At 34.8% G+C, this 19,253-nt stretch overlaps 1 protein-coding gene across 8 annotated transcripts in view; it reads right to left on the reverse strand.

Moving 5' to 3' along the window:
- BBX (BBX high mobility group box domain containing) overlaps positions 1-19,253 on the reverse strand; it is a 262,244-nt gene that overhangs the window by 72,132 nt on the left and 170,859 nt on the right. For all 8 annotated transcript variants that reach the window (XM_045540360.1, XM_045540353.1, XM_045540356.1 and 5 more), the window contains 3 exons: positions 17,824-18,066; positions 6,508-6,703; positions 2,882-2,949 (listed from right to left, as the gene is read on the reverse strand). In XM_045540360.1, coding sequence (XP_045396316.1) covers positions 2,882-2,949; positions 6,508-6,703; positions 17,824-18,066 — 507 coding nt within the window. The remainder of the gene's footprint in view (positions 1-2,881; positions 2,950-6,507; positions 6,704-17,823; positions 18,067-19,253) is intronic.

Raw genomic sequence — 19,253 nt, forward strand, 5'->3', positions numbered from 1 at the left:
CCTCTATCTTACATTTTACAGGGTCTCAGTAGAGACCTGCTTAGTCTGCCATCTTGAGCCAGGAGTAACTCTTTCATATGTTTCTTGCTTAATATATCAATTTTGCCTCCTCAATCAATAAATTCTGTAACAACAAACACTGTTTTCTAAAATTTATCTCAAATAGTTTATGCATTTCAATATACTTGGTATTAAAAAGAATAGGTCTGATTGTTTATGTGAAAAAAAAAAAAACAACAACCTGTGTATCAAAATGTATCCTTTTTATTCATCAAGACACAATTACCACAACTGAAACTATGGAACTGCACTAGGTTCAGTAACAGTGGCACGTAATAATGTTGAACTAATAATGCAAAAAAATCTATTATGGTAGATTTAGAATTAATCAGAAGATAGGAGAAAGAAAAAATGCAAACCTTTTGTTTGTTATTATTTGCCTACTGATATCTCAAGAAACTATAATTTCTCTCTAAAAACTCTAAGAGCATTTCAAGTAGATCTGAGAAATAGTATGGGCTTTTAATCTGGGACTTTATTATTTCAGTTACAGTAAGTCTCTCTACCTTCTAGAATTGTTTTCAAAAAACCTATTACCCATATTAAAATTTTCATATTTAAAAAAATAGTCTTGTGAGGACTTTTCTATATGGTTAGGTCTTGAATCAATGAACAAAGAAAACCTTCTCACTTTAAGAATCCTATTTGAGAATAAGGGTTCCGTCATAGCATTTTAAAAAGCCATTAGGATTAGACCTTTTCTGTGACAGAATTTTTGTAAAATGTCACTTTGGTCCTACCTAACAGTATCAAAAGACCTCACAGTAATCGTTCTAAATGTCAGAAATATGAAATTTCTGTATTTATCTCATCTCTTTATACTAGTAATTTTCTTAGGAAAACATAAGTACATATTTACTGCATTTGTCTTATGTTCATCTGCCTATGTATATAAGCCCCTAAAGTTCTATTACATATCTGGAGCAAGACTTTGCACAGAAATTCAAGCACTAAATGCAAGCAACTGATACCTATGAAGTAAACTCTCAAACTAATTGTATTTAGAGATCGAATTATTTCATATAACTTTCGGAGCTTTATTGTTTCAATATCTCAAGATTTGTTTCAGTAAGGACCTAAATATCTCTGAGATAAGAAGTAGGGAATGTGAAGAAAGTTGTTTTTAGAAGTGGTTCTTAAAGACCCAAATGCTGCCGCCTTCCTCCTTAGCATAGATTTCCTTCTCCCATTATGGTTCACTTCTTTAAGTCATTTAGTTTTCTTTGTTTTTTTCTAGCTTGAGAATTCTCAAAACATTTCCACTTCATCAGAGATAAAAGGTCCACCACTGCATTAACTTGCATGTATCCAAACTCTGCATTCTTAAAAGGGGGTAGGAGAACTTCTCACTGAGACGAGCCCAAGAGGCTAAACTTTGAGCAAAGGTGAGGGAAAAGCATCCTTTTCTTTGACTAGCATCCACAAGTCCTATAGATGTTGATTGGTTTACATTTATACTTGAAAGTTTAAAAGAATGCTAAAAGATGCTGGGAATTATAATCTAATGGGTTGGAAAAGAAGATGCTGACTTTTACAATGCAATACATTCTTGGAAATCATACGAGTTCATACTGTGTTGAAAGGCCAAGTGTGCACTAGTGTTCTAACATTCATCTTTGGAACATGCCTGGGATACTCTACACTGAAGTGAGAGTCTGATTTGCAATTAGGTAGCAGCCATGTGTTAGAAAGTGAAATGATGCCTGACAATACTATTGTGTTAGGAAGTACAAACGTGCAGAATAATGAGTATGCAAAGGCACAAAGTGACACGTATATTTTTTTCAGCTAAAGACTAGCACAATGTAAATAACTACCAGTACACCAATTTACACATCTTGTGACATTGAATTGAATAGAATCAAAATAATTAAGTTAAAGTCAACATATAGTCAACAACTATGGATCCCAAATGTAAACTACAAAGAATAAAAACCTTTTATGATGTAAATAGTTTATACAGTGTCTACTAAAACCACTGTTTGAATAAGCTTCAACTGTAATTTATATGGCATAAAAACAATTTTGAAAAAAAGCAAAAAATATAGATCTGCAATAAAATTGAGCTATTTTGCCCCAAACACCAATTCTGGCTGAGGATTGAAAAATTTCCATCTCAAGAACCTGAATGTGGTACAATAACATGACCTGCAGGTTAATTCGACTGGCCTCTGTTAAATGGGTCTGGAGAATAGAGGAATTCCACAAATGCAAACTATGCATGGTTTACTGCTACTACCTGCCCATCAAAATCACACCTAAAAATGTGTAGCAAAAGCAGTCCAATAACCAGACCATGAAACCAAGGTCATGAGGTCCCAGGTCCTTTTTCTTTTCCATTTTAAAGAATAAAACAATTCTGAAATGCCGTGTTTCCTGATTTTCGAAACAGGAGTTTGGAATTATTCAAGTACTACAGAGACCAAGAGTTGCATAATTTTTACTATCATCTTTCCACTATCAAGTCTCAAGGAGAATAACACAAAAGCAGAAAATGTTTTGAGCAGAATAAATGAATTACAGCACCCAGTTTACATACCCATGACACAGTCATAGTATACGCCAATTATCTGTGCACTGCATTTCTTACTCCTAGGTTCATGGAAACTCAAAATCTGTACCCATGCCCTTTTGGGCTTATTACACCACTTCTGTGACCCTCAGTGCACAAGATGCACAGTCAGATATTAATGAGAACAGATTATAAAGTTTGTTCATGAGCTGTCGAAAATGCAGAATGAACAATGTGAACAGAATATAAACGTCTGCGTTCTCAACCCCCAGCATGAACACAGTGGAGAGGGATGAGGCACTGGCTTACCTCTGGCGTGCCAAGAGCATGTTCTCCAGCTAACAGCAGCATGCTCAGGCCTCCCATTTGAGTAGGATCTAAATAAGTCAAAAACAAATCAACTTATAAGCAAGAAATATGTAAAATCGACATAGAGTCAAAAATAATACCCATAAAGAGTAGCAATCAGAAAGCCAACAGAACCACATATAACTTTTTAAGAAAAACCTTAAAAACTCTTTATGTAACAATAACCAGGCATACATGCTTAGTGCTCATTATTTTTGCGAGCCTTGTAAATACCACCGTTGTCCCACCAAATCCAACACAGCACTTTCCTCAATACCACAGCTGTTTATAATATGAATTATCTCCTAATGTGATGCTTCTTTTCTCACAGCATGGGGAGTTTGGATGTAATTTTTTTTTTTTAACAAGAGTGCTCATGTTCGTCTTCTAAGAAGTTTGAGATTGTTATTCTCAACTTGTTATTTCTGCCGTGTTAAATCAGGACTAATAAAAAGAACCAGGCTATCAGAGAACTAGAGAACAGAGAGAAATTTTCCAAATGGGCCTCCAAAAACTGTGGGCTTTGTTCAAATAATCTTTCTTTAAAACTTTCAAAATAAATTTAAACTAACTGATGTAATTTTGACATTTTAAATCTAAGGGTTGTCAGGCTCTTGCTCAAAATACCTTTAAGACCTAAAATTAATCCTTTTTATGTTACCAAACATAGAACAAAAGGTCTTTATCTTCATTCTTTCAATAATCAGCAGAAACAGAAAGACAAAATATAAATAGCAAAATGATAGACCCAGGTTATATCTAAACAAATATCCTTTAAGGTTGTCTTAAATGAATTAAAAATTCAGAACTGCAATGGAAGAACATATACAAAAATGCCTCTAACTTAGTGTCTTGCCTAGTGCATATAGGTCCTCAATCAATGCATATTTAATTTTAAGAATCTCTACAATTGAAAATGAAGATCAGTCATAATGTTACCCAAAGACATTCAGCTGTTTTTTTCTTTTTTTGGTTAATGGTATGCTCTTAAATATTAATACATCTTTGTACACGATCTGTCTTGGAACTTCCCTGTCTTGGGAACTCATAAAGCAACTTTGACCACATCTTATATACACTTTTTTTTCAAATTGCAAAAAGAGGTTATTAGAGGGAAAAATATGTTTCAAAATGATCAAGTAATAGTTCAGTGTCAGAAGGCAGCCACATAAGAAGACATACATAGAGAATAAACAGACAAACACTGGCTGATTTGATGAAACAAAGCTCTTTGGTGTTTTAAGATTCCAACTTTAATTAAATGTTAAGTTTATGAACTATTGTGGCTGTCAAAATAGATATTCATATCTATTTAAAAATAAAAATCAGGAGGGAGAAATGAATTTAGCAGAAAGTAAAAGTTTGGTTCTTTAAGAGCGAAATACTTTTGCAGCTGTCATCTCAGTGATCAGGAGGACTGGATGATCACTTTCTAAAGATAAAAATGTGTCAGTTCAAATTACAAAGTAAAATAGGAACATAAGTACACAATAATTTATATACCAATGTGACTTTGCGAGAGTTTGCTAGATAGATACTAAAACAAAGGCCAAGAAATTACCAACATCCTTTATATTAATTTAATTTTACTTATATAATGTTATTTAGAACTATCAAAAATATATTCACATAAATAGCATGCTTTCCCCTCACTGAGAAAGCTTGTGCTCAGTTAAATTCTACACAGCTTTCTTTTCTTGGAAACCATATATTTGACAACACTGGGGTTACTCAAAATTGCAAAATGTCACATGACAAGGATTACTGAGCAAACAAAACAAAACAAAACAAAAGAGATTCCACGTTGAGAAAAACAATCTGGCTTTTAAAAACCTTCTAGTATCTCCTAGATTCAGATGCCTAAGCACTAGGTTTTAATTAAAGGCAAATTAATTTCCTTTCATCTTGTTGAAAGGGGACGTACCTGGAAATATCAGACCAATGTTATCTACTATACATAAGCTTTAACAAGAATTCTGATCATGGATTTCCAACATATAACACAGGCCATTATATAATGAGATAGATTCGAGGAAGGTGTTTTCCTTCTTTCCTGGACTTTGCTTTAAGAATAAATACTGCTTTTTAAAAAAACTGATCTGTAAATATTTTGCTTTAAGTTTTGGTTCTATTTTCTATTTACAGGTAAAAGGCAAATTAATAATGTGTCAGAAATGGTGCTATAAAAGACATCCTTCATAGCTTTCTCTAGTTTACCTACAATTATTATTTGGTTTGTGAAGAACATGCTGTACTCATAAAAAAAACCCTACATACACTGATCAAGATTGAGAATCTGGAGAAAAAGCAATGGATGCTAAGTGATGATCAAAAGTAGTCATCTATATACCCTTTCTTTGTTCAGACAATAAAATGTTTTAGAAAATATTCCAACTGATACAATCTTTCCAACTCCAGAAAGCTCACCAAGACTATCTAATAACAAGTGGTTTGAAGCTAAAATTGTACAAAGTGACAGCTAAAGTGAGGACAGCTCTGTTTTCTTCTAAGACATACAGAAGCATCACTTGGAAACTCACCTAGAATTACACTACAGACATCCACATAACAATCACCTAAGATGGAGACTTTGCTTCCCCAGAATGCTGCCATTATGTTAGACTTCCTCATTTTTTAGCATTTATATAGAATATTGCCAATATACTTTTTATATGATGACTCACACACTGAACTATAAAGTCCTGTCAAGTCTACTGGCTATTTAAAAAAAAAAAGTGTCATCACAATATTGCTCAACTTCCTTTCCGAAACTTCCCATATTGCAAATGGTTCAATACTCTGATTTTGAAGAAAATTTGCTTGTAAAACTAAAATAGGAACCCTATAGATCAATAGCAACTTTACTGCCGCCACCCTGCCCAATCTCCCAATTTCCTCCTGACAAATTTCTCTTTTGACTACTGCCCTGCAACAGCCAGGGAAGATAAAGCCATTTGCAGGATGAATAAAAATATTTTATTTCATAGTAATAAATGCTTTAGCATTCCTCACCACCCAAAGAGTTTTAAAGGTCCCATAACAAATGGGACCATCTGGAATTTTAAATTTGCCTGGCTCATACAGGAATGGGCACGAAAGGAGAGGGCAGGATGAGAATGCTCTTTAAGACACAGCTGTCAGATCCATCTCTGTGATGGAACTGCTCACATTCTTGCCCTCAATGTTGCACATACTCAGATGATCTATATAATTATGGCTTTTAAGTATCCATGGTAACCAAGGTGCTTACTGGGATAGCTTACTAGTGTGTATAAGCTATTTTATTAACATTATAAAATTCCCTAAGCTCCTGACAATTTCCACACTGTTATCTGCTTTTCCCCACTGTCAACATCAGGAATTCACACATATCTCTAATGACTCTACCACTTGGTCTATATCTCCTTCCTTTATTATATATACACTCTATGTATATCATGTTCCAGTCCTTTAAGATATACCCATATTTGCCATTGCTTCACATTGCTCACAAATTTTGCTCCCCCTTCTGTATCATTTGTTAAAAATATTGCCTAAATATGTTATCCTGCCCTTAAAGAAAGGGTAGAAATAGTGTCTCAACTCACCAGCCATTGCAAAGTTAAGCTGAGGCATTTCTTCAGTCTTTGCTTTCTTGGGGCTTGGCAAATCTCTTGAAGATTCAGATGGGAAGGCCCAAAGTTTCTTTCGTGGATTGACAGTGGGTGCTGGGGATTTCACAGGCTTGTTTGTGGTAGGACACCATTTGTAGCCAGGATTTGCTTTCATAAATGCATCTTTATACTATAAATAAAAGAATAGAGAGCAAATTTTAATTTACATATAGATTGAAAAAGTTCTAATAGCCTTCACCCCATGCTCCTATTTAGATAATGAGTGAGAAAAACACTTAGAGTGACTTCTGTGGCTCTCCTTGTGGAAGGATGACAATCTCAGCACAGGGCCCTAGAGACAGGACATGGAGTTATCTTCTGGAAAGTCCATTTTGTGCGATGAAGGTACAGAGGCCACACATTTTCTACCTCTTAATAATCCTCAATTTTTTATTTATTTATTTATTTTTTTTTAAGTATTCAAAAACCTGTCTGACTTTGGTGGGGAGACGGAGTTGTTTGTAATAAGAAAAGTCTAGGGCTATGGAGACAGAAAAAAAACAGGTTTCACCTGGGGCTATGGTGACTAAGAATAGAGAATGTAACCTTTCTGGGCCTCAACCTTAGATTCCATAAACTGAGAATAATACCACAAATGCCTAGGGTTGTTGTAAACAGTGGTGCATAGCACAACATCTATTTCAAAGTAGGCTTCAGGTACACATCACAAAATGTAAGTCAACATCAGGACCAGCAACCAGATTCTGTCTACTGCTTAATTTAATTTGGTTAAGTATGAAAAAAATTAAATCTGTGCTTTGATGTACTAGTGAGATAAATTCAGGCAAACTTAACAGAGCAAAGTACTTGATTATGAGATAAAGAAGCCTGGATCGAGAGTGGGAGAAGGGGAACAGGGTAGGCCAAATGACACATATTTTAAGTTATTTGAAGACATAGCACCATGTAAAGGAAAGAGCACTGGATCTAGAGTCTGATGACCTCGGTGCAAAACACACCTCTGCTTTAGCTAGGTGTTTAATCCTTCTCAGCCTCAATCCCTCCATCTATACGTACAACCACACTTGTCAGTATTCCAGGGTTCTGTAATGAGCACACATGACTGAATATATGAACGAGCTCTAAGAGCATTATGTGTCACCTTGCGATTAAGCCATCACAAACTTTATGTCTTACTTGGAGGTTTCAACCTTCACTGACATCTTTGTTTCTTCGTTTTTCTGTAGCTTTCACCTGTTACCCTTTCTCCCAACTCTACTATCTCTTTCCTCTTTCATGAGGACAACATTAAATGAAATATATATAATATACAATAATATATGACATACATAATATATAATAACATTAATATAAATAAATTACATTAATATATTGCCAAAAGTTACGTTATCTGATAAAAATGTATTTTCCATGTATTTTTCAACTACTACATATTGTTACTGCTGGATTTTTTTTTTTTTTGAGACAGAGTCTCGCTTTGTTGCCTGGGCTAGAGTGAGTGCCGTGGCATCAGCTTAGCTCACAGCAACCTCAAACTCCTGGGCTTAAGCGATCCTACTGCCTCAGCCTCCTGAGTAGCTGGGACTACAGGCATGCGCCACCATGCCCAGCTAATTTTTTCTATATAGATTTTTAGCTGTCCAAATCATTTCTTTCTATTTTTGGTAGAGACGGGGTCTCACTCTTGCTCAGGCTGGTCTCGAACTCCTGACCTCGAGTGATCCACCCGCCTCGGCCTCCCAGAGTGCTAGGATTATAGGCGTGACCCACCGCGCCCATCCACTGCTGGATATTTTATTAAATTAATACAATTTTTTCTACTGTATAAACTTGCCTTTTAAAATAATGACTTTATGTGTGACATTAACTAATTTAGTATAAGCTCCAAACAGCTTTTAATTTCACCCGATAGAAGAAAAGGTCCCTTTATCCTTGGTGTAAGGAAAGTATATATAATCTAAATAAACTTTTTTTTACCATTTCACTTTAAATCATATAAATGAAAACTGTAACATATATAATAATGCAATCTTTTTTTTAAAATTTCAGCTCATTATGGGGGTACAAAAGTTCAGGTTATATATATTGCCCATGCCCCCCCATCCCCCCGAGTCTGAGCTTAATGCAATCTTAACAGAAAATGGTCTAGAATTATCCTAAAGTTATCTCGCCTCAAATTTTCTGAATAATCTTTTTAACCTATAAGATATAAATCTGCCTATTGATACATGCATGCATGTAGAAGGAAGGCAAGCATAAAAAACTGTAAGACACAGTCCTACTTTTCTCACAAAAATAATTAAAATGGGATACAAGGCCAGAGCCAAACTAGAATTTACCATCACAAAGCAGAATATATTTGGAGGTATCAAATGTGATGATATAAGAGATACGCTACCACAGTGCATTCATGTGCACAGGGGATTTACATATTAAGCTGAGGCAGACAAATAGCTTCGCCTGCCGTCCGGAGGTAGAAAGTGACAAATGATAGGGTGAGATGCAAATGGAAGTAGCAGACACATGCATCATTACTGTGTCCCAGTAAAAGCACACGGGCTGGGTTTGTCAGATGAACAGTCATTTGAACAAAGGTCACCACTCTATAAAGTGACAAAAGACTTTCAAACAAATTGATTAACATATTTGTCATGAGAAATGAAATTATCTCTTTTTTTCTTGTAGTTTAAAACTTTTAAGAAGACAGTTACAGTTGTGAAAGATGCTGGACTGATGTCACTAGAGCTCTGATTTCTTGTTTCTTAGGCGTCCTGTCCCCACCTCCCCATGTTGTTCTGCTGGATAAAGTCTTTCCCAGTAAGATGTCACATCCTTTAAAAAGAATCATTTAGTAATTTGCTTTGGTGAAAATCAGTAAGTGTGATGGAAATGATAATACCGGCATCCTTATGAATGAATTATTGCCAGCTTATCAACTATTTCTAAAACACTGATGATACTAATAAAGGCCAGCTTAAACTAATTTATGGCTGGGAGCTTGTGCTGAAGACAACATGAAACAGTTACAATCACCACATCATAATCATTTCTCTTTCTCTTGTATACATTCCTCCAACCCACCCCCATCTCAAAAACTCTGTGAGCACTGACTAGATGACAGATTCTTGTTAGGAATTAGAGTTGCTGCCTTCATATTGCTTACAATCCATAATTAACTACACAAATATATTTCTTTTTACACATGGCCTATAAGGCTGGACCATGGCTTTCCCTGACTCAGGCATAAAAAATGGTTTTGCAATGGGTCTGTAAAAGGAGAAACTACCTATAAGTGGAATAACAGAGGGCAAGAGCAACGTCTGTAATATGTGGGGCTTTATGGAAAATCATAGCAGAATTTGTTATGAGGGTCAATACTCTGTAACTGTATCACAATGTTAATCTTGTAGATTCTTAAACTGCATGTAGATGTTCAAAATCATGACAATATTAATCAGTTCAATCAAGTATGTATATTAAGAATGTGGGAGGAAAGAATAACACATAGTCTCCATCCTTAAGGAGTTTAAAGCTTAGATGGAGATGCCATAAATGCATATAAAAACACAGGTGAATACAAAGCAGTGTATGAGCTTCAGGAGAGGGCAAGAGCCTGCAGAGGCAGGAAGAGCCCCGGGCTGTGAGGATGTCTATCTGTCCCATGGAACTTGGCACCTCGTCAATCACTTGCTCTGATTCCGCATAAGAGACAACAGTAGAAAGGCTTAATCATTTGTTGTGATGTAGCTGAATGAAACTATTAGCATGCAGGTCAACCATGTGGGCAAAATCCATCATCACAGATTGAGAGGGCCAAAGAGGCAGGCCCCACCTATCCAGACATCCAGGGCCAGGCTGGTGCTGGGGGTGGGAGAGGAAGCTCATTTATCCTCCAAAGACTTAAAACAGGCTATTGGTCCTAAGATTTCAATGAAAGACTCTTGTAGATAACTAAATTCTTGCTAAAATTCTGCTTTTCAAAATTCTTTCATTAAAATAAAAATTTACCTTATGGCTTCCCATTTCTTTCTGCAAATTTCCAACCGATTAGATAACCTAAGTGAAACCTACTTTACAGACACAGTTCCTGACTTATCTGAGGCACTCAGTACATGCTGGCTTTCTTCTCTCAGACCCAACCACTACGTTTCACAGGCAGGAATAATAAACCATTAATTCAGTTACTGATTTTATTGTTATTCAGAATTGGCATCACATGTACACCCTTTGTCACAGTATTTTGCCTGCTTAATAGTTGACAAAGGTATTATTATGTAACAAGACAATATTCTGTTAATCTTTAAAAAAGAGTCTCAACAATAAATACTTTTCCAGATCATTTACAAAAATGGAAACTGGATCTTAATAAGCACCTGAATTTTAATGAAAGATACACTTACCAACTGTTCTCCATTTGTCATTTTTAATCCGGAAAGGGTGCTACCTACAAGCCCACTAGTACTTCTAGCTGTTATTACAGTCCTGATCTTCTGAACAGGGTGAAAGAAAAGTGGCAACCCTAATGAGATGCAGTAATAAGGGACTCCGAGAATGTCTGTATAAATAAAGACATGACTCTGGTGCAAACATGTGAAATAGCATCACGAAATAAAATCTACCAGAATGGTGAAAAAGAGATTACACAGGAAATTGTCTGATTATTAAAACAGGGGTATAGCACATTTTATTTTACAATCATATACTCTATAGGGGGCTAAGTGAACCTCTAGCATAAAAAATCCTGAGACAGCTGTATCTCTTCCCATCCACAAGCAGAAATCAAGAGGAGAAGAGGACATTTGAGAAGTAGCACTAATCTGTACTTCCTTAGTTTGAAGACTTTTCCTTTTAAATGAAAATTTTAAAATTATCATTAGAATAATACAACCAATGCACTATCTGATATGAATTATTCTCACTAGCTGTTTTCAACAGAAAGAAAGATTATTTCATAGAACAGTGAATTAAATTTACTGTTCTGACTAAACAAAAACTTTTTTTTTTTTAATCTTAGGCATAGTCCCACTCTGTCATCCTGGCTAGAGTGCCGTGGCGTCAGCCTACCTCACAGCAATCTCAAACTCCTGGGCTCAAACAATCCTTCTGCCTCAGCCTCCCAAGTAGCTGGCACTACAGGCATGCGCCACCATGCCCGGCTAATTTTTTCTATATATTTTTAGTTGGCCAGCTAATTTCTTTCTATTTTTAGTAGAGACGGGGGTCTCACTCTTACTCAGAAGGGTCTCAAACTCCTGAGCTCAAAGGATCCGCCCACCTCGGCCTCCCAGAGTGCTAGGATTACAGGCGTGAGCCACCATGCCCGGCCAACAAAAACATTTTAAGTCATACATTAACTTGACAAACTTTCATGATTAAGCCACTCTAAGAGAAACTATACACCTGAAAAAGTGATTCCAATATGTGACCAAGGAATTGTTTGGTTGTTCTATTGTGGAAAAGTCATAAACGAAACACTGAAAGCCAGGGGACTGGCTACTTAAACTGGCCCTGAGGGTCAGGATTATCATGGCAACTGTAGTTTGTTTTAGTATATAAATTTTTTTTAAGTACAATTTTACCTCCAAATTTAGGTAATTGGGAGAAAAGTCAGTTTAATCAGTGTGCACTAATTTAAAAAAAAACCAAAATTTAATAATTTCTTTAAAAATATAAGTTTGTAGCTTTTTAAAAAAGTAGACAGGGAGCTGGTGAGAAAACTAGTAAAGGGCCTTCCTAAAGATGAATTAAAAGGTAAAAAAGAAGAATAATTGACATGTTAATTAATTTGAATTGCAAAATGTTTATGTTTTAAAAAATATGTTCACTTAGGTTTAATAATTTCCTTAAACACTTGAAACTTTCTCCTTACAAAATAGTTTAAAGCATGAATTGACAAATTTTCAAATGATGCAAAAGTTTACTTTTACCCATGTCTTTCTGAATAATCATAAATTCCAAAGTAATCAAGATTGACTGTAGTAATGTCTTACAAAATATCTGAGGGCTGGGTTCCTCAATCAATCTAAAATTTAACATTTGAAATCATATACTAAAATGAGTTTTAAGAGACTCAGTTTAAATTTGCTATTTATTACTCAATAGCTATGGGGTCTTTATAAACTCCTTATAATTTTACTTGAATATTTATTATAATAAATACTAGTGTTTACTTCACAATTAGCAAATGAACCAGTATTTCTAAATCAAGTAGTTAGTTCATTTAATTGAACATCTATCTTGTTAGAGGCTCTTAATCACACTGGACAGTATCTGCCAAATTGGGCAAATGATACAGTTAGTTTTGTTGATTCTTATAGTAGCCCTTCAATGTAGTAACAGTTCATAGTAAAAATAGTAAATAATCATTTAGGCAGAGAAGTATAAAACAAAGTTACTTATCAGAAATAACTTTAAAACTAACATCTGTATGGAACTTTAAACTTTAAACGCTTGCACATATATTTCTTTATTTGCATCTTACGCCAGCCCTGCCAGGGCAGGCATATTTACTGTTTTACAGACGTGGAAATTCAGAAAGGTCTGAGCAGGGAGGTCAAGTACGAGGATCCCAGCTCGACCACAGTACTATTAACTTTGCTTCCCTGGATAAGTTACTAAACTTTGCTGGGCCCTCAGTGTCCTCATCTTTAGCTTTTGGAAAATAATATCTAACTCGTGGGATTGTTATGAGGATTAAATAAGTTAAAAGTTTATGAAAGAACCCTCAACATGATAAAGCAATATTCAAAAATATACTTTCATTTCAAAAATAAACACCTGAACATTTCTTTGAATACACTAAGAAACTCCTGGTATCTGGAACAAAGGAATGGTAAAGGTTTCAGAAATAAAGAATATTGTGAAACACAAAGCTTAAATCTTTGGTTTTACTACATATGTCCCCCAAAAGTGGTGGGGCCTCTAACTGAGCCCTACTCAAAAAGTCCCACGTAGAGTAAGCTATTAGAGGTAGCCAAAAGTAATAGTCAGAAGAGAGAAATATCAACTGTAGAAATGTCAACTTCTGGGTAGGCCCAAAAGAAAAGCTCATAGAAAAGTAAAGGAAGGAAATTCAAAAAAGCAAAATAGTTGAGAATCACTTAGTATACAGACAAAAATTTGAATATAACACAATTATTCACAAACATTTCACCAAATTACAGATTTTGTAAAATAATTCATGTTTGGAAATAATGTGTTAAAGTTTTCAAAAAAATTTCAAAAGATGTTCTTAAGTATGTAAGTATGCAAACAAAATTTTAAATAAGGTTTCTAGAACAAATATATAAAATAAAAAAGTTTTTAAAATAACAGTAAAAGTTTCATCTATGTGGAATGCTGGATGAATGAGGTGCCACTTTAATAGTATGTAAAGTGCTACAGCATGCTTGCAAGAATACAAATTCTGTCTACTAAATATGATGCATAACAGTTAAGAAAAATTTTCCAGATTATGATATATCAGAAAATGAGTGTGTCTTCTTTGGAAAAGAGTCCCTTTTTGATGAAATCAAAACAGGGAACGAATGGTCTTCACAAAAATTATCCCAGTTGCAAATAAATAATAAAAAATAGATTAATTTTGTTTTAATGAACTATTAAGGAAGAACTAAATAAAACCCCATGGGGTTTTGTGGTGATGATAATCTTCCTTAGAATACTGACAGTAATAGGTATCAACATTTATTATACAAAGGGCTAGTATAGTTTACTTTCAAGCTGCATTTTTATTGCATGTAGTTCCACAGCTGTCTTACTGGCATGCAGCTGAACTCCAAACTTTTCAGCCTGGTCTCTCATGATTTTTGCCTATTTACCTCTACAACACCATTTCTTCTTGTTCCCCTACCTAGGCTCCAGGTAAACTTTCTGGTTCCTGAAATTGATTTCACTTTCTCACATCTGCTCTTATCCTTTTTCTTCTCTCCAAATCCTATTCCAAAGCCCAAGCCAAATTCTACCTACTTTATAAAGCCTTTCTTGATCTACCCCAATCTACCTTCCTCCCCAACACAAGCAGATTCCTCGCATAAGACTCATGACTTATTACTATTCTTGTCATACTTACCCAAATCTATTTATCTCTTAAGTATCTAAAGTGGGTAGGATAGAGAGATATTAAAAGGGCACTAGAGTCAAACCATCCACTAAATGTATGACTGGTCAAGATACTTAGTCCTCAGAGCCTTAGATTCTTGCTCTGAAGAATGGAGATAATCATAACTGACTTTACATGTTTGTGCTTTACTTAGAACACCAAGGATGGAATGAACCAATGAATCAATAAATGCATGAATTCTGCCTCATGCCTTTGCTTCTACAAAAAGAGGGGAGTATGATAAAGGCCATTCAAATTGTCTTAACTTTCCAGATTCTCTCCTCTTCTTTGTACTAACTCTTCTCTAGGTGAAGGTCAAGATGTGTGATCCTCTAAATTTATTGTCAGGTCATTAATTATGACCATTAGTTTAAATGACAAATGGAAGGTTCCAGCAGTATCCTAGGCAAAAATGCAGAGATCTGTATTCCTATTTTTACAAGAGTACATATATAAAGATGTTAAAAGGAAAGGTATAATTTCTTCTGTGCCTCCTAACAGGCAGTCACACATTCAAAAATTAGAATCTGTGAATATCCACAATATTGCACCATCAAGCACATTGCTGAATTTAAGAAAGCAACCTAGGTTATATCTTTTAGGATAGCATTTTTTAAATTACTTACAACCAATTAGTGCTCTAATATGGTTCATCAGAGAACACAAAACCCTCATTCAACCATTTTTCTTCCAACAATGCAAATTAGTACTGGGCAATAATTCAAGAAACTGAAAACAAATTCTAAAACAGGTGCTTTGTCTTACCAGATGCACTAATATAAGATAATCAGGTGCAAGGGAAGGGTAAGAGGAAATCTTCATTAATAGGTAAACAAAAGAATCTTTCCAAAGTTGGATTATTACTCATTCCTGTTTTTAAAATATGCTTCTTTAAAAAACAAAAAGAAAAAGGAAAAAATTATTTCTCACTCAACTGATAATGGCAAGCCAGATATTGGCAAATGTCATGTAAGTGTTCACATTCACACAGATGATGTTTTGTGCCTAACAGAGAAGATTTAAAATTTGAGGTTTAAAATTAAAAGGTTAAACATCTAAAACAGAGTTTTAAAAATTATGATTGTGTGTGTATGGGGAGGGTCCCCTTGAGTAACAGAGACTGTATTTATCACTGCCTTGTATCACTAGCAACCACCACAAAACCTGGTACACTGAAGCCACTTAATGTTAGTTCAGTATTTGTTGACTGAACTAACATTCCAATTAAGGTTGCAAAATATTAACACAAAAGGCACCAGCATAATTACATGCACTTTAATGTAATTTCAAAACTATTTAGTAAATAATTTGAAACAAGAAAGAATCACTTATGACTAGAGACCAATTGTGTAATAATTTTGAAAGTAGCTGAATCTTCTATGCTTTTCAGTAGAAATGAGGCAACATTTCACAACAGCAACTATTAACAAGGCAAGTCACAATGAGGAACATGGGAGTTATGGTCTCTACGTTTAGCAGATTGCAGAGGGCCATCCTAACAGGTTTCATTTTAGCACCACAATGGCAAATATTGTGAACCTAATTAAGTAATTAGCAAAGGATTTTCATTATGAAAATAATACTTCCTCATCTTAAAAGTGGCCACCTATTGGGTTTGTAAATTAGTAGTACTTAAGAAAGGCAAACAATATACTGGGGAAGGGCTGCATGTTACCCAAAAACAGCAATCCAAAACCAAACTCAAGTGTTTAATTATAGGAAGCTTATGCAGTTCCCTATGAGGTTTCACATAATTGTTTATTTTACCATATAAGCACGACTATGAAAGGATATAAGGCTATTTAATGGGAAAGTTTTACTGTTAATTACTGTTATGCCAGTGGAAATCTGTTGAAATATTTAAAATTCAGTAGGTTACTGCAATTGATTTTAAACTTTCCAGATGCCCTACATAGTTAAAATCCTATCTTTAACAATAGTCACTTCCTAAGGCCTTGTGTGATCATTAATTACATAGCAAGTATGCTAATCACTTACTCTAGATTCAAATTTGCCTGAGCATTTCATAAAAAAATTTTATGTTGTATGTCAGCTTACTAAACAACTCAATAAAGGCACAGAAATTGAAAGTATTATTTTTTCACATACTGAGATGTCTAATAAAATGTCTTGAAACTCTATTATTTGTTCCCTGCTAGTTCATTTTTCCACAAAACTTAACCAAATGTTTGGCTGGCAGGGGTTTTCATGAATCAAGACTTTTTTGCAAGTTGCAACATGGAGAAAATAATGTTAGAATTATTCCTTTCAAGTTTAACCACAATAATATTGCTTTGCTTATTCCTTTCTTGGGGGCTAAATCCATTCACAATATATTTAAATGTACAATGATCTCACATTAATTCCAGATTCATTTAGACCCTGTGTACAATTTTTGAAGAAATTTAGTAACTGCTATCATTTTGGAATTGACTAATGTGCCACCTGTCTGACTAGCATTTCTGCATGGAAATACTTCCCACCAACTAAAGCTTACACTGTTTACATATATGCACACATCACAAGTACACCCTGTTCAACTGCCATTCATTCATTTATTGGTTTTAAATATTCATGCAGAACTACCTACAGAACAGCAACAAGTCAAAGCAATTCTCTTGATAATTGTGTTTATTATAAAATCAAAAAATGTTAGAGCTGGAAGGGATACAAATCTTTGTCCAACTTCCTCATTCTAATAACATTTAAAAAACAAAAAAAGAAGCTAAGACCCAGAGATTGACTCACATATACGGTCACAAAGCATCAGAAGTAGATCAAGACTCTTTCCATAAGACAAGTAGAGTAACCTAAGAAGACTGTCATCTTTACTGTGGGCATCCTCTACAACAAAAGCTGAGTTCCTAGAAAAACTTAAAAGGGAAAAAAAATAAACCACTCATAATAAACTGTTCATAATAAATCAATTCCTTATATTATCAATCAGTAGAGCATAGACAATGAGGGAAAACTTCTTAGTAATAAATTGCTTTGGGTACCTCCACCAGCATTTCCAGGGTGGACTTGGAATGTGGGAACAAGAACAAAGAAAGCGCTATGTTTTCACTTAACGCCTGATTAATAATTCATCTTCTCATTGCTAGACCTTCAACAGTTGCTTCATATTTGCTGCTGGGAGTTTCAGTACTGGTTGTTCTTAGTCACCATGACACCTTGTCATTGCAACCTACCTCCTTGGCCATGTCTGTGTATTTCTGCTTTTCCTTTGGATCGAGAACAGCCCACCAATCAGCTAGTATCTTGGTAGCACCTCGGTTATCAAGCCTGGGGTGTTCCTGACGTACAAGGGAGCGATGGCGTTTGCAAAATAAAAGAAATGCATTCATTGGTCTCCGGGCTCGCTGTTCTGGTGATTCATCATCTTCAGTCTCACCAACATCTTGTTCTAGGCCATCAGCCCCAAGAAGTTGAACCTATTTTACCAACCAAAACAAAGCCAGATATTTAACATATCTTGGACAAGTATGATTTAACAATTAGTCTTGGTTTGCAAATTGTATTTTTTCTTAGCTCCATTTAAACAACTTACAAATTGGAAAAATACGATTTTTTAAAATCATCAACCACTGTTCATGGTTGGTAACTAACTTATGATGCATCCTTCTGCTTAGTTTCTATAGCAACCTGTGCATGTCTCTATTACAGCATATATTACATTGTGTTATAATTGCTCACATTTTCTTTCTTTCTTACTAAACAGTGAGCTCTTTGAGGACAAAAGCTCTTTTATTTACCTTTACAACCATAGCACCTAGCTCAATGTCTGGTATATTAGTACTTAACTAATTACTGAATAATTAGTAAACACATTCTGTGGTTTATCGGTCTCAAGATTAACAATATCCACATAAAATATGAACGTTAACTGTGTCCTCCTCTTTTCTATAATAATAATATGAGAATGTTTGGTATGAAAGTAAATAATAAAAAACTACTGAGTGTTTTTGTACACATCACAAGTGGAGCTTCCTACTGTAAAAAGTCAAACATTTAAAATGTTATTTGAAAGAAGAACTACACAGTAAATCTTCAAGCTTGTAAATATCAAGCTTTCTTATTTATGAAATGCTACAGTGATAGGAATAAATTCCCCTAGGCTTAGATCTTCAAAATCAATTTTGAATCCTCCCTTTTCCTAAACATTTCATTCAATCATTGTTCAAGGTCTTTAAGGACTTCTACAAAACTCTGAATCTCTCCATTTTGTCTGTATAATTCTTTTTCTTACTGCCCTTGTACTGTTTTGGCCTACATCCTAGTCTTTTGCTTTTAATCTTCACAATATTTTCTGTATATGGCTGCCAGATTAAATTTCTTAAAGCCCATCTCTGATTACAGAATCTCAGAACATATTAGGATTATAAAATATCTCGTAAGGTGAAAATATGATTCTATGGTTTTTCTTGGAAACAATGCAACTATGAACAGAAGTCCAGAATACTTACTAAGACCATTACCTTAATTTCTTGTTTCACAGGTAAAATCAAGAAGGACCAAGTTATAGACTGAATATGCCTGATCTGAAATGTTTGGGACTGGAAGTGTTTCAGATTTGGGAATTTTGGATTAGGGATACTCAACCTATAGTCATTGGTCTGCA

This window comes from Lemur catta, chromosome 1 (assembly GCF_020740605.2).
Source record: "Lemur catta isolate mLemCat1 chromosome 1, mLemCat1.pri, whole genome shotgun sequence".
In the NCBI taxonomy this organism is placed as follows: Eukaryota; Metazoa; Chordata; class Mammalia; order Primates; family Lemuridae; genus Lemur; species Lemur catta.